At 39.0% G+C, this 13,911-nt stretch overlaps 1 protein-coding gene across 10 annotated transcripts in view; it reads left to right on the top strand.

Moving 5' to 3' along the window:
- SYBU (syntabulin) overlaps positions 1-13,911 on the top strand; it is a 120,371-nt gene that overhangs the window by 78,219 nt on the left and 28,241 nt on the right. Inside the window, exon 1 of one of the 10 annotated variants that reach the window (XM_010349266.3) lies at positions 484-8,794. The exons of 8 other annotated variants lie outside the window; for them this stretch is intronic. In XM_010349266.3, the coding sequence (XP_010347568.1) occupies positions 8,758-8,794 (37 nt within the window). In that variant the 5' untranslated portion in view covers positions 484-8,757. One more of the 10 variants, XM_039464568.2, reaches the window with a different exon arrangement.

Below are 13,911 nucleotides of genomic sequence, written 5' to 3'. Positions count from 1 at the left end.
TAAGCAATTTCATAATCCTGTAGAAAATACTCATTTGCTAAAGATCAGCCACTCATCTTGATGAGAAGTATTATGGCTCTCCATCTTCATGAAGAAATTACAGGGGAAAAAGGAAGGATCAAAGGATGTACGGAAGGAAAACAAAAACAGGTTTTTTTAATGCTGTTTTGATTCACGGATTCTTGAGAATCATTAAAACTGTAGACCCATACTCCAGAAGAATGTCCATGTGCACAAAATATCACATGCCATTTCAGGGATTTCATGCATCTCCTTTATTAGCATTTATGAATCCTAGTTTAATGACCCTTCCCCAAACCACTTTTGTCAACTGCTTCTAATGTAATTGCTCAAAGGCGTAAATATCACCTGAGCAGTTTTTAGTGGCTGACCATTTTATTTATTTATATTTAACCAAGGTAAAGGGGTCCTTAAATCTTGTTTTTTTTTTTTTTTTGTTTTGTTTTGTTTTGTTTTAGTTGCCTAAAATTTCAAATATCATCACTGAAAAAGTTGCTACCACTTTTGAGTGTGACCCAGTTCTGTACAGTAAACTTTGTATTTGAGGAAAGTCTGCACCATGACCTATAGTTCTCCGAACTTTTAGCGGAACAAACCTGTCCGTCTCATAAATATGAAGAGAGGAAATCCTGGAAGCGAGGCCCCTGGATGACTCTAAAATTTATAGAATGCAGAGATGAAACCTGTTAAAACACAAGAGGATAAGAGATGAAACCTGTTAAAACACAAGAGGATACTGCTCTCAGGTTACAATGTCCTGCCTCCTCCGTAGCCCCAAGCGGCCATCTCCTTTCAGCCAAAACGGATCTTCAACTCTTGATGCATGCTCTACTTTTTAAAAAATAAGTCAACTCATTAATAACAATACCAATTTATTAAAATAGCAAGCAATTAGTGGCTCTTAAACAGGCACAGGGACTCTTTAACATTAAGTAACCTAAGCCCATTTAATTTTAGGTCCCTTGCTCTAGTTTCAGAAACACTGCTGTTCACCTCAGGAAGGAGTTATTAAAATATCCCTTTGTTCACTAAGATAAAGAGCTAATAATGTTCCCTGAGTAGATGATGGAGAAGACGAAGGAAAATATGTCACAGGACACCGGGAAGGGCTTGGGAAGGTGAGCTGAGCAAGCCTGTACCTTGCCAGCAGGGCCTGGCGGCACACACAGCAGGAAAGCCCTTCCTGTTTCCAGGCAGGAACCCACTCTGGAAACTTCTTGGAGGCGGTGAGCCTTCTGTCATTTTGGCTTCTATCACTTAATGCCTATGCAGATTTAATTAAGAATTGCCACCAAGGAGCAAAAGAAAACAGTTCTAAAGTCCAGTTAGATAGTGGCTTTGTGTTTTCATGTCTCTTTTATCTACAAGTCTGCAAAATGTACAAGGCTAAATCTGCAGAGCCTAATATTGTGTCTGTCATAAAGTATTAAAGCTGTCCAATAAATACTTAAATGAGAAGTAGAGCTTATACTTTATGCAAGAGATTATGTTTAGTGTGGGAGGAGTGTGGGGAAGTTGTGACAAAGAACCTCCCCCACAGCATCCCTGCTTTTAGGGAGCTTGTAATTTAAGGCAGAAGACTGTGTGATAAATTTGGACTATAGTACAGATTAAAAGAAAAGGAATGAAGGCTTTCCAACTGGGAAATTTTTGAGGAATCTGGGGTGCTTCTTCTCCCAGGTTATCCTTCTATATTTAGTTTGCAATCAGTTTCCTGATGAAACTGTTTTTACCCAGAAATAAAAGCTCTACCTAATTGTATTACTTCCTTAGAACATTAAGGGACAGGCCTCCTTTAAGGCTTGACCTCCTACTTGGGAAATATCTTAAGGCAAGGAAGAAAAAGGTCTAATGTCATTGTTTTACAAAGGGAAGTCCTGAATCTTTTTGTCCACAAGGTTAATCGGAGAGATGGGAAAACCATTACACACGTTAACAATTTAAATAAATAAGTAGAAAATGTGAAAGGAGAAAAGCACCAGAGGCGATTAAGGAAACGGGCGAAAGAGCAAATGGTTCGGGTCACTAAAATTTAAAAGAATCCACATTTAGAAACTGAAATGTTGAAATCTGCATGTGAAAGATGATCTCCTTAGCATTCAAACTAAGTTAATATCCCCTTGTCATCAGACACTACCTCTGCTATTGAAATTGGAGACCTGGCTGAGCTGAACTCTAATAACCTAACAACAATAGCAGAGGACTGCTTACTTAAAAAACCCTTATTTCCCACATTCGGAAGCATTTGCTAGAAAACTCAAAAGGAACCAATGAGGTTAGTGATTAATCAACACTGATTCCCTTAATAGAGGCTCATTCACACACAGTGAAGCCAACAGATGTTTCAGTTCTTATCACGAGCATCACTTTCACTTCAAAGTTAGTTCTGTGAAATAAAACAACAACTAGACAACTTAGAGTAGGCCATTCCTGTGATAACTTGAACAAACTAGAGGGGAGTTGAGAGCATAGATTTATACAGCTTCCCCCCACGTTACCCAATTTGTCCTATCTTGAGGGGAAAAAAGTACCTTTGTGTTACTGCGTTGGGGTGGAGGAGGACTTTCTAACCACTAGACTCCAGAGTCCAGCATACTAGGTTCAAATCTTTACACCATTATTTTGTAACTGTGTGATCTTTAGCTACTTGTTGTATTCTTGAGACTTTGTGTTCTGCATCTGTGACATGAGTTATAGAAAATATTAAATAGACAAAATTAAGGAATATAAAGTGTTCCGTGTTAGACCTAGCAGAAAGTAATTCCTGACTAAATATTACTGATGGTCATTTGTTGCTCTTAAAATAGATGCCACACATTCTGTGCACTTTATGTACAAGAAAACCTCTAAAACTCACACACAATTTACGTGTACTTGAAACAAAATTCTAGCACGTCATGTTATCTTAGTTCACATAACAGGAGAGGAATACTTGCTATAGGAGTATGAGTAGTATGAGTTCATAGCTGATGGCTGACAATGAACAGACATGGGAAAATATGAAAGAGCAGACAAGACATCACTAAAGCTGGGTGCCTCCCGTGTTCAAGCGATTCTCCTGCCTCAGCCTCCTGAGTAGCTGGGATTACAGGTGCCCGCCACCACACCCAGCTAACTTTTGTAGTTTTAGTAGAGATGGGGTTTCACCATGTTGGCCAGACTGGTCTCAAACTCCTGACCTCAGGTGATCTGCCCTCCTCAGCTTCCCAAAGTGCTGGGATGATAGGCGTGAGCCACTGCGCCCCTCCTGGGTGGCCTTTGAAGTGTTTTAGGCCATCACCAGCTTTTATCACTTGTAGCACTTAGTGCAGTGATTGATGTAAAAGCAGATTGAATCAATGTGATGGTGGAGTTGGCAAAAAACTATATATATGAAGACAGAAAAATGTTTCAAGCATTTTAGCAATGTCTCCACAGAGTGGAAAAAAATAAAATTTTAGTGCTAAAAGGGAAGACTTTGGTTATATGAAAACATTCTGCACACTTTGCCAAGGCATTATTTTTCTAATAGCTCACCAGTTGTAAGCAAAGGTCTTCCAGCAGCAAACCCCAGCCTCAAATACAGGCTGTAAGCTTATTTCAGATACTATGAGCCTTATAAGAATATTTGGAAAGATAGGTTAGATGTCATTGTGGGCTTGAATAACATTCTGAAATTGGATTAGTTTCTTAGAACTAATAGTTATTGAGCACTGCCTGTCCCAAGCAAAATTCCAAGCACTTAACTCATTTCACCCAAATATTAGTGCAAGAAAGGGATATCGTTATCCTTCATTTTATAGATAGGAAAACTGGGGCACAAGGAGGTTAATGAACTCATCCAAGGTCACACAGCTTGTAAATGGATTTTAAATAGGGTAGCCTCGTTCCTCTCAACCACTGCCATAGTGATAAGGTCTACCTTCAAAGGAGTAATATTAATTGCACTAGGAGAGTGTTGCAATTAAGAAAGATGTGTTGATATAAAACACATTTTTTAAATGTTTGTAGAGCCCTAAAAATTCTTACTAATTTTTATAAATTAGCTGATGCAGTCCATGTGTACATTATGTTGACAGTTGCTGATAAAAAGATCAGTGAGCCTCAGTGTAACTTCAATGAAGTACAGAAAGGTGAACATACAAGGCCATTTGTATGCAAATCAGTAAAATAAACAGTAAACATGTGAATATCAAAAAAAATGTTAAGGTCTTCAGTGTTTTCTACTTAATCATGAACTAGTCCTTTCTTCACATGTCAAAATGTTTTATGTGCTACCCTCCACATCATGTATATTTTCTTAAATGAAAATCATTAGTTTGTCAGCTTAAGCAAGAGCTTTTGTATTTATACCGAAATAAATCTCTGAAACTTTCTTTCACCGTGAGAGAAAGAATGTTCCCCCAGGATACAGCAGATCATGTTTTATGGCAGGCTGTTTCATAGTTTATCACATCTCCCCAGCAGGGACCAAACCAGTAAAATAAAGCTTAAATATGATGAGTGGACTTACGTGTTTATCTTTATGGCAGGGTTACTGCATGAGTTATTTTCTCTCATGTGTTTCTCCCATCTGTGTTTTCGATGATGCACCCAATTGATTTAATGGTGCCAAATGGCCCCTTAATGGTTTTCCCTAAGAATTAGTGAATTATAATCCTCCTCTTTCCAAAGGTAACTGCCATCCAAATCCTGGGTCTACTAGGATTTATTGCATGCATAGCATTCTTAGCCACTGATTTGGGAGCCTGCCAAACGCTTACTCAGTACTCTAATATGTTAAGAAGGAAGCATTATTGGTCTCTTAAAAGTAGCGCAAGCTCCAGCAGACCAGACGCCCACCATTCAACATGTTTATCAACTGACAGCATAACAGAAATAAACCTGGAAACTTCTTTTACACACAGACTTCTAAACCAAGCATCGTAAATCATGCAGATATATGCTTAGATTGGGCTTTCCCCGTCCCCCTAATTGAGCAGCATTTATTGAAGAGACTGCCTGTAAAGGTATGTGCATGATTAAGGGGATCTGACAAGATACGGTGAAATACTGGATGCTGGCAACAGTTCGGAGACATTCCTGCATCCTGAAGGAGCCAGAGGAGGGTCAAGTTACCAACCTAGAGAAAGAGAGAACTTCAAAGCCACTTGTGAAGGAACTGTGGACTTTGGCAGAGGAATACAGCCACCAGAAGAAAAGGAGCCAGAGAGATAAATACCTGGACCTCACTGTCTGCTGGTACAATCTGTTGCATGGCATTTTGATGAGCTATAGGATTATTTACAGAAAGTTACCAGTTGAACAGCATAGTATGTTCACTTGGGCAATTCGATGTGTTAGTTTCTTCTATCATCTAAGCCTGTATCTGAGAGAAGCCAAGGAGCATTAGTAAGCTACAGGAATGCCAACCTCGGTCAAGTGGGGTAATGCTTCAGGAACACAGCTGCAATAGGCCTGCATTCCAAGATACACGGACTGGCATGTTTGTAACATTGCAAGAAGGTGATCGCTCCGAAGGGAAGGAAAGGGAACTCTCATTTCACCACATAATCAAGAAGAGGTTTCGGCTAAACATAGGTTTGAATCCTGGCCGTACATTTACTAGCCTTCATTCATTCATTTGATGAAATTTATTAAGTGTTTGCTCTATGCTGACACCATTGTTCCAGGCATTAAGGATAGAGGAGTGAGAAAACAAGATGCCTACCTTTAATGTGGGGAGATGGCTGATGCTTGCACACAAGCAAGATAAGTTCAGATGGTGACAAGTAAAATGAGGGGGAAGGTCAGGGGAGTGTCTAAGGTGGTGACATTTGAACTGAGACTTTAACCTTGTTGTTTCATACTTTGAGAGGATTGGGGTTGGGGTGGCAGGTGGTGGGCAGAGCAGTGAGTTGGGAAGGGCAAAGAGTGATAGCAGATGAAGTCTATATCCTTAGAGTAATGTGAAGACATTGGAGAGTTTTAAGAAAAGAGAAAAATAATTTGATTTAGGTATTTGAGATCCCTTTGACGACTCTGAAGAGCTTGGATTATCAAGAGGTGAGACTGGAAGCAGGGCACTAAATTTAGATGGCTTAGCCTAGGATGGAGGCAGTGGAAATGGAGAAAAGTATAGGGATACAGTACATATATATAAGGTCCCTTCATTTTCCTGAGATTTTTATTATTCATTTTAGAAAGTGTCTTGCTCTGTCACCCAGGCTGGAGTTAGTGGTATGATAATAGCTCACTGCAGCCTTGAACTCCTGGGCTCAAGTGATTGTTCTGCCTCAGCCTCCCCAGTAGCTGGAACTACAGGCTCACACCACTGCACCCAGCTTAGTTTTAATTTTCTTCTCAAGCTGAGGTCTCTTCTGTTGCCCAGGCTGGTCTCAAACGCCTGGTCTCCAGCGTTCCTCCCGCCTCAGTTTCCCAAAGTGCTGGGATTATAGGCATGAGCCACCACATCCGGTTAAAATATTTTATTTGCTAACTCCAGTAAACCTGTAGAGATGTGGATGAAAATAGTCAATATTCAGTGGCTTTTATTTTTAGTTAAACATATTTATGTTCATTATTCAATTAGAAACATGGCTTTTTAATTCATATTTCGTTTTAAATTTGTATTTAGTCTTTCTCATCTCTAGAGCTACCTATTAACTTATCTGACTTTTCCAGGGAAGATAGTCTTCCCTTCCACTCACTATGTGTGAGATAAAGCTATTTTGAATCCATGTCTGGTGCTCTCATTGGACATCTTCTCAAGCCTCAGTACTGTGAGGGTATGAGGTAAGTTATAATGAGACCCCAAAATTCAGAGGTTAAAACTAGACACATGCTTATTTGTCTCTTGCAGAATAGCACCTGGATGTTTGGGTGATCCAGGCTTATAGGCAACTGTGCCCTCCAAATACTTGGCTTCTCCTATGGGACCTGATTGGCTGTCATATGTCAGGTGGAAGGATGGGGAAAGGGACAGGGAGAGGGCACTGACTTGGTTGTTTTAAGGTCAGGATAAAGAAGTGGCACATTTTATTTCCTGTTATAGCCAGGACATCATATTCAAATGGGTGCTTATTATGGAAAAGGAGAATAGAGAGGGACATTAGTGTACAACTAGCAAACAGGCTGTCACAAGCTCCATGGGAGCTGGATAGCGTGGGACAGCTGTTTTTTCCATATGCTCATATGTCTTGTATACAGATATGTCTTGCATACATGTTTGAGTATCCTTCATTATCCAAAGCTATTCAGTTCTAGGTTCAGATTAGCAAAAAGGGGATATATGTTTTTGTGATTGCTACAACTTAACCACTGACTGTGTTCCTATTTAAAGTGATCATTAAAAGGCTGGAGGAGTCATACCATAGGAATAATTACAAAATATGTTTGTGAATTTCTTTGTCTCTTCCATTTTAAACAATCCCATCAGTTGAACCTCCAAAGGGAGCCAAAACTAGCACTGATTGCAGCCAATTCAGAACGATAGGTCTTTTGCAAATGGTACTTTTTGTTCAAAGAAGGTAATTATGAGAGAGCCCTATAATAAGAGGCTTTGAAAGGACTCTAATGTAAGGGGATTTCTTCTTTTCTGAGAGGTAATTGCAGGAGAAGGGGTTCTTCACCTTATATTTAGACATTGAGGTAGGGTGGACCAGGTCACTCACAGAGCAGCGGGGAGAGTTTATTTGGTAACATAAGGAAATATTCTCTCTTTTTCTTTAACTGTGATATGAGAGGACAATAATATGTAGCTTCTTTGCATTATTGTGAAAATCATGAAAGATGTTAAATATGTAGCAGAATATATGCATCACATAAATACTACGCAACACTGAGAGGTAAACATGCACATCTTCCATCTTTGCAAGAATCGGTGTTGGCATTTGGCAGTGAGCTGTGTTTGTAGTGACAGTATTTGCCTGGTATACAGTATGTGCTCAATAAATGATCACTTTTATTATTGTTATAAAATGGGAAACAAAAAATGTTTACAAATAGCACAACTTTAAGGCATTTGAATATCCACTCATCATCTCATCTGCATTGGTCCTATTTTGTCATGAATGCCTTCTTCATAAGAATTATTCTGAAATAATAGAGAGCTGTGATGGAATCTTACTAAACATATTTTTCTGAGCAAACATCTATTTAGAGGGACTTTGCCTTAAATTGTCCCAGAGAGCCCTGTCTTCCATTTTCTTTCCTCAGAGTAACCAGGCTTCCCTGTTCCTCTCTTCTGGCAGTGCTTTGAACTGTCATGCATATTTAAATAGCTGGAGTTCATAGAATACACCAAGCATTTTTCTCAAAAATGTTGTATTTGCCATATAATTTAGGGCTGCATGGAGTTTTGATATAATTTCTTGCTTGCCCATTGGGATATTATAATCAATGTGGAAAGATTCTGTATGTTTTGCTCCAATATCATCCAGGGATTCATCTTGACTGTTGTGTAGGCATTTACTTCTATTTAACAATGTGGTATTTCTTCAAATGCTTTGTGTCCATTCATGAGGGCGATGGTTTCATTGGAAACACTGCAGTCACCAGGGAGAAGGCCCAGTGCTCTTCCCTGATAGGCTGGCTTTCCCTCTGCCTCCTGTTGCTATGGTGCCAGCAGAGTAACTTCCTTGCCCTGCACATGCAAAAGGCTCAGTCTCCATGGATACCCCACTCTGAGACTGTACTGTACTGAGAGATGAGCTGCACACACTGTATTTCTGCAAAAGACATACCCTAGCCTGTGGTGGGAGGCTGTTTGCAGAGGCAATGTTTGCCATGAAAGTCTACGGAGCTTACCTTCTAAGTAAGTAGTATTAGTCACAGTAAGTAAATAATTATATTGGATCACAGAGGCTATGCTCTGTGTGTGTGTGTGTGTGTGTGTGTGTGTGTGTGTGTGTGTGTCTGTGTGTGTGTGTAAGATAGTTGTGGTAGGCCAAAATGTAGCCTAAAAACAAGTTTTCATCTCCACCTCTCAGATATTCTGAATGCAGGTCTATAACTAAACTTTTAAAGATATACACGTGTTGTTTTAAATACTCTTTGTCATTTATGAGTCTATTTGTGCAATTGTGAGTCAATTTGATGCCAAAGGGAAAAAGACTGACCATTGGCGATTACATTTAGAATGCTCTTCTAACCATGAGCATTGCATGCTACATTTGTAAACGCAAAGCCTGGCCTTACCAGTAGTGTGCTAAGGGAATAGATGAATACAGCCACAATTAACGCTAATTGGCACTGCGCATAGTTTGAAATGGGCCTCTGTGTAGGCTGAAACATGATGTATTTATTATCAAGAGAGAGCTTGCTCATGCTCATGTGATTTGGAAAGGGAATACCCATGTCTGCCTGATTACCGTGAAAATTACTCAAAGCACATCTCTCTGACCAGTTTTAATTTACTTTCCTCACATAGCATCCAGTTGAAATTCTGACACAGTTAATGTTCATGGAATTGGGATGTGGAATATTTTTATTTTTATTAACTGATTATTCGGTGACCTAACACTTCCTCTTTACTGTATATTCCAAGAGCATAAAGGTTGAGTTTGCAATATTATAAAACACATGAGTCATCTTAAAGTACTTTTCATCTGCTGGGCAAATGATTAATGCCTGTGGTGTTAAAATTAATTAGTAGAAACAAAAGAAAGACTGTATTTATGGTAACTCCAACTTTAGTTCGATAACTTTAAAATTGTATAAACTTAAGATATTTAGATTGTTCATGTAGATAGCTAACATCTGGCAACTCTAAACAAAAAACAAAATATATACTATATTAGTATAAAAAATCATCTTTAATCATATAAAAAGTGAACACAACATTATGCTAGATTGTTATTATTATTATTTTTTTAACTTTTCTGTACTCATGACTACTTAGGCAAAGGACAAACTGTTTTTATGTCATCTTTTCCAATGGTTAGTCTTGGCTCAATTTTAATTGCTCAGAATGGTGAAAAGGTACTACCCTTTGAGAATGTGAATGTACCAAGTACTATTCTGTCTCTGGCTTTGTCACTGGAGTCAAGCTTTAGGTGATTAATTCAATATTTCATAAATATAATTTCTCACAGTACATGGAACAGCAGACAAACATGAATGTGTGAGAAATTCTATAGAGATCATGATTTTCGAGCCCTGGAAATCATGTGAATGACATTTTCTCCAAACTTTTACTGCATTAATAGTATAAGGCCCCATGTCCCTTTCTCAATGTATCTGCAATGAAATCCCCTTTCCATTTCTAAAAACAAGCATAGTATGAGATTTGTTTTTAACCTCAAAATATCTGAATCTCTCCTGTAAAACTTTTCTTTCATCTATGTGGTGGAGATAGTAAGAGTACCCTTCACACGAGGCTGCTTTGAAGATTCAATGAAATAATCAATGGCATATGGCATACATAAAATATTAGCTTCTATTGTATTGTGATGACTATAAACCTCATTATCATCATTTTTACAATGCCTTGTAGTCAAGGGAGGCATTATCTAATCGCTTGAACAATTCTTTGTTTCAATTCCATTCAGCCTATCAAATTTCTTAGCAAATACTTACTAAGAATCTACTAGGTGCTTGACATTTTGATGGGAATTGTGGGATTTTATGTACATGAGAATGTAGCTAACAAAAAGTGAAATATACAGTAGTATTTTTTTCTCAAATGTGTGGCTTTGTTCTGCTAAATAGCTATATGTGAATACACACACACACACACACATATTTGTGTTGCCATTAAGAAAATGGGTATGTAAGATACCACAATAAATATGTAATATAAAAGGGGCTGAGCCATAGCATAAATCTAGTTAACATTTATAACTTGAATTTGAAGTGTGATGATTAAAATCTAAGTTCAAATACGAAGTTTGCTTGTTTTCCCGAAAGGATTTCCATGACATAGTTTGAAAAAAAAAAAAAGGAATTTCATTTTTCATTAAGTTCAAAGTTTGAGGAATGATGGGAGGGGAGGAAATGGGAAATGATTGATTAATCTGTATAAAAATAGGCCCCATGCTGGGATTTTTTCCTTTTGGACCAATTCTCTGTGACATCTGAGCCAAAAAAATACATAAAACCAATGCCATATGTGCTTAGCCTGCTGGTGCTTATTTTAAAATGCATGAAGAGTTGACCCAGATTATATTTTGCAGCTTTATTTTTATTTTAATGCCACTTTAATTTCTACTTCTTCCTGGCATATTCTCCTCTTTCCTCTGTTTTCCCTGGAAAGAACGTGGCATGTGCACCAAGGACTATACCAATTCACTTGAATGAAAAGAAGTGGGGTGACATTTGTAGGATGTAGTTTAAAATGAGGTCTTGAGAGACTAGGAACTTGGAATCAATGTATGTTCATACATGCTGAATATGTTTAGCTAAACATAATTTCAGATGCAATATCACTCAGCTGGTCTAACTAGAATAAGCCTTCTATTTTAAACTTTGAATGGAACAATTAAATCCTTAGCAACATCCCCACTAGCATGGTGACCTTTTACTTACATTCTGCTACTCTGTGAACAAAATAATGCCCCACTTTCTATTCCATTGTTATTAGTCATGCATGCACATGCTCTGATGGTGCACAATTTGTCAGTTGTTTGTTAGGTACTTGGTGCTGCTGTCATGATTTTCAGGTCGTATCTGGGAGCTGTCTGAAGTCTCAGTTAACATTTCTATTTGTTGCTTCCTTTTCCATCAGGAGAGTCTGTGGCACTTTCAGAGGAAGGGACGCTTCCTTGTCTTACGTGGCGGCAACATTATTCAGGGAAACTGGATCTTCCTGTGTGTTTGGTTTCTCGTATTCACCTTTGAGGTTGAGATAGGCAGGCTCTGCGAGCCTCTGCCAGAAAGATCTGATTTCTGCCAAGACTACTGGCGAGCCTGACTGTTCTTGAAAGATGACGGCTATGCCTGAATCTGATACTGGGTTACTGCCTGACATCTAATGCCTTTTCCCTCATCGTTAGAGGAAGAAGTGATAAATCCAAGCCATGAGGTTAGAAGCATTAGTGCATACAGGGCAATCGTTTAGAAGCCGCAGATTGTGCCATAGCCTCCTATCCTGCCCAGCCCAGAGAAGCAGGGACAGTAATGGGATTTTGCCCATGCAACACTGGGTCATTCTCGAATTTTGGAAAAGATTCGCCAACTCAGCATTTCGACCCTTTCTTTTCTTCTCAGTCTCAGCCACCATTTAATAGAACTGAACCTGGTAATGCTAATCGTTTGGGTTTTTTTTTTAGTGAATGTTTATTAATGTGCTAGGCACTGACCCAGGCACTGGGTGCAACAGTCAACCAGGGGATCCCTGTACATTGTGATATGTTTCAGGAGGAAGCACAGTGTCCAGTGGGAGCCCAGAGGACAATGATGTCACCCAGAATGTGAGGTCTGGGAAGGGTCCCAGGAAATGTAATGCAATCTTGATACTTATAAAGGGTAAAACTATATTTTTAAGGCAAAGATACTTAGGGACTTGAATGTCACATGCAATTGTTGTTAACTGAAATACTATGTATGACCTTGGAGGTGCTGTTTTTTTTTTTTAATTCTAGTATTATGATCACCATGTTATATTTAATAATTATTTTTTAGATGGCGCTCTACTAGGATGTGAACCTCTCTAGGAATAAGATCATATTTTCTTTTGTTCTTTCCTTTCTTCTTTTCTTTCCTTCTCTCTTTCTTTATTTCTCTCTCTCTCTCTGATAATCATTTTATTAACTTTTGTTTTAAATTCATTTTTGCTACTTCCCTTATCTCTTTTTAAACATTATATATAATGTGATGCATAAGGAAAATGTTTGTGACCTATGTGTTACCTGGGTAGAATAATAATACAGCAAAACTTGTGATTTCACCTTCCACTTTAAGAGTTGCCACCAGGGAAGCTGCCTACCCACTCCTCCCAGATCCTATTCTCTGGCTCCCCCGGGGGTAACCACGGTACTGAAATGCGTGTTTTAACATTTCCTTGCACGTTAAAAATAATGTTACTGCCTTAGATATGTGCTCTTTAAAATATGTTGGGGGGTGGTATTTTCAAAACGACTATTTCCAAAGCCTACTTATTCCCTCCTTTTTGCTGCCATGCAAACACTCTCTGACGGTCTTAAAAAGAGTGGTCTTGGTTTATTTTTCATAATGCTCTGCCTTGCTTTTCCATTTTATTTTGGTTTTTCACAGAACATTGTGGGCTGGAGAAGGAAGGGGTGGAGAAAGTAGAGAACACTGAGTACACTTGAATTTAAAAGTTAACTTGTGTGTGGGGGTTGGGTGGGGCAGAGTAGCTGGGCAAATGAAGGGTTGGCCTGGGAACATGCGCTTTGTGCCAGACGTCACGGAGAGTGAGATCCTGGGGAAGCTCCACTAAACGAGTCCAAGGAAATGCAGAGCATAATTTGTGTGCAGAGCATGATCCAATCGTGAGTATGCTTCATTCATTTTAAGTGCTATAAACCGCACCAGGATTTGTAGAAAATGTTTTTGGAAGGATGAGTGGGAGTTCAAAAACATTTTGTTCAGAAGCTTGAGAGTTAGAATAAGTTTCAACTGATAGACAATGGCATGAGGTGAAATGTTGTTGCTTGCAGCTGGAGACAGAGCACTTTGCCTCTCGTCAGCTTCTGCCCCAGTTCGAGAAGGAAGACAGAAGTAGGAGCAAGGCATCCCAGGTGCATGGCCTCTCCTGGGGCAGACCCTGGGCTCTGTGGTCCTTGAACAGGTGTCCCAGGGTAGGCGTGCAGGAGCTGTTCTGCCTGCTTTCCACTGAGCACATCACCTGATCCAGACACTTCTCTGTTGTGCTACCAGGACTTATCTTGGAAATATCTTCTTGTGACTTCATTATTCTGTTTTTCTCTTTCTCACTTGAGTTCCTTGAACACATGTCAGAATTAAAAACAA

Source organism: Saimiri boliviensis, chromosome 15 (assembly GCF_048565385.1).
Source record: "Saimiri boliviensis isolate mSaiBol1 chromosome 15, mSaiBol1.pri, whole genome shotgun sequence".
In the NCBI taxonomy this organism is placed as follows: Eukaryota; Metazoa; Chordata; class Mammalia; order Primates; family Cebidae; genus Saimiri; species Saimiri boliviensis.
The sequence above is the reverse complement of the archived record's forward strand: the minus strand, read 5'-3'. Positions and strand labels throughout refer to the sequence as shown.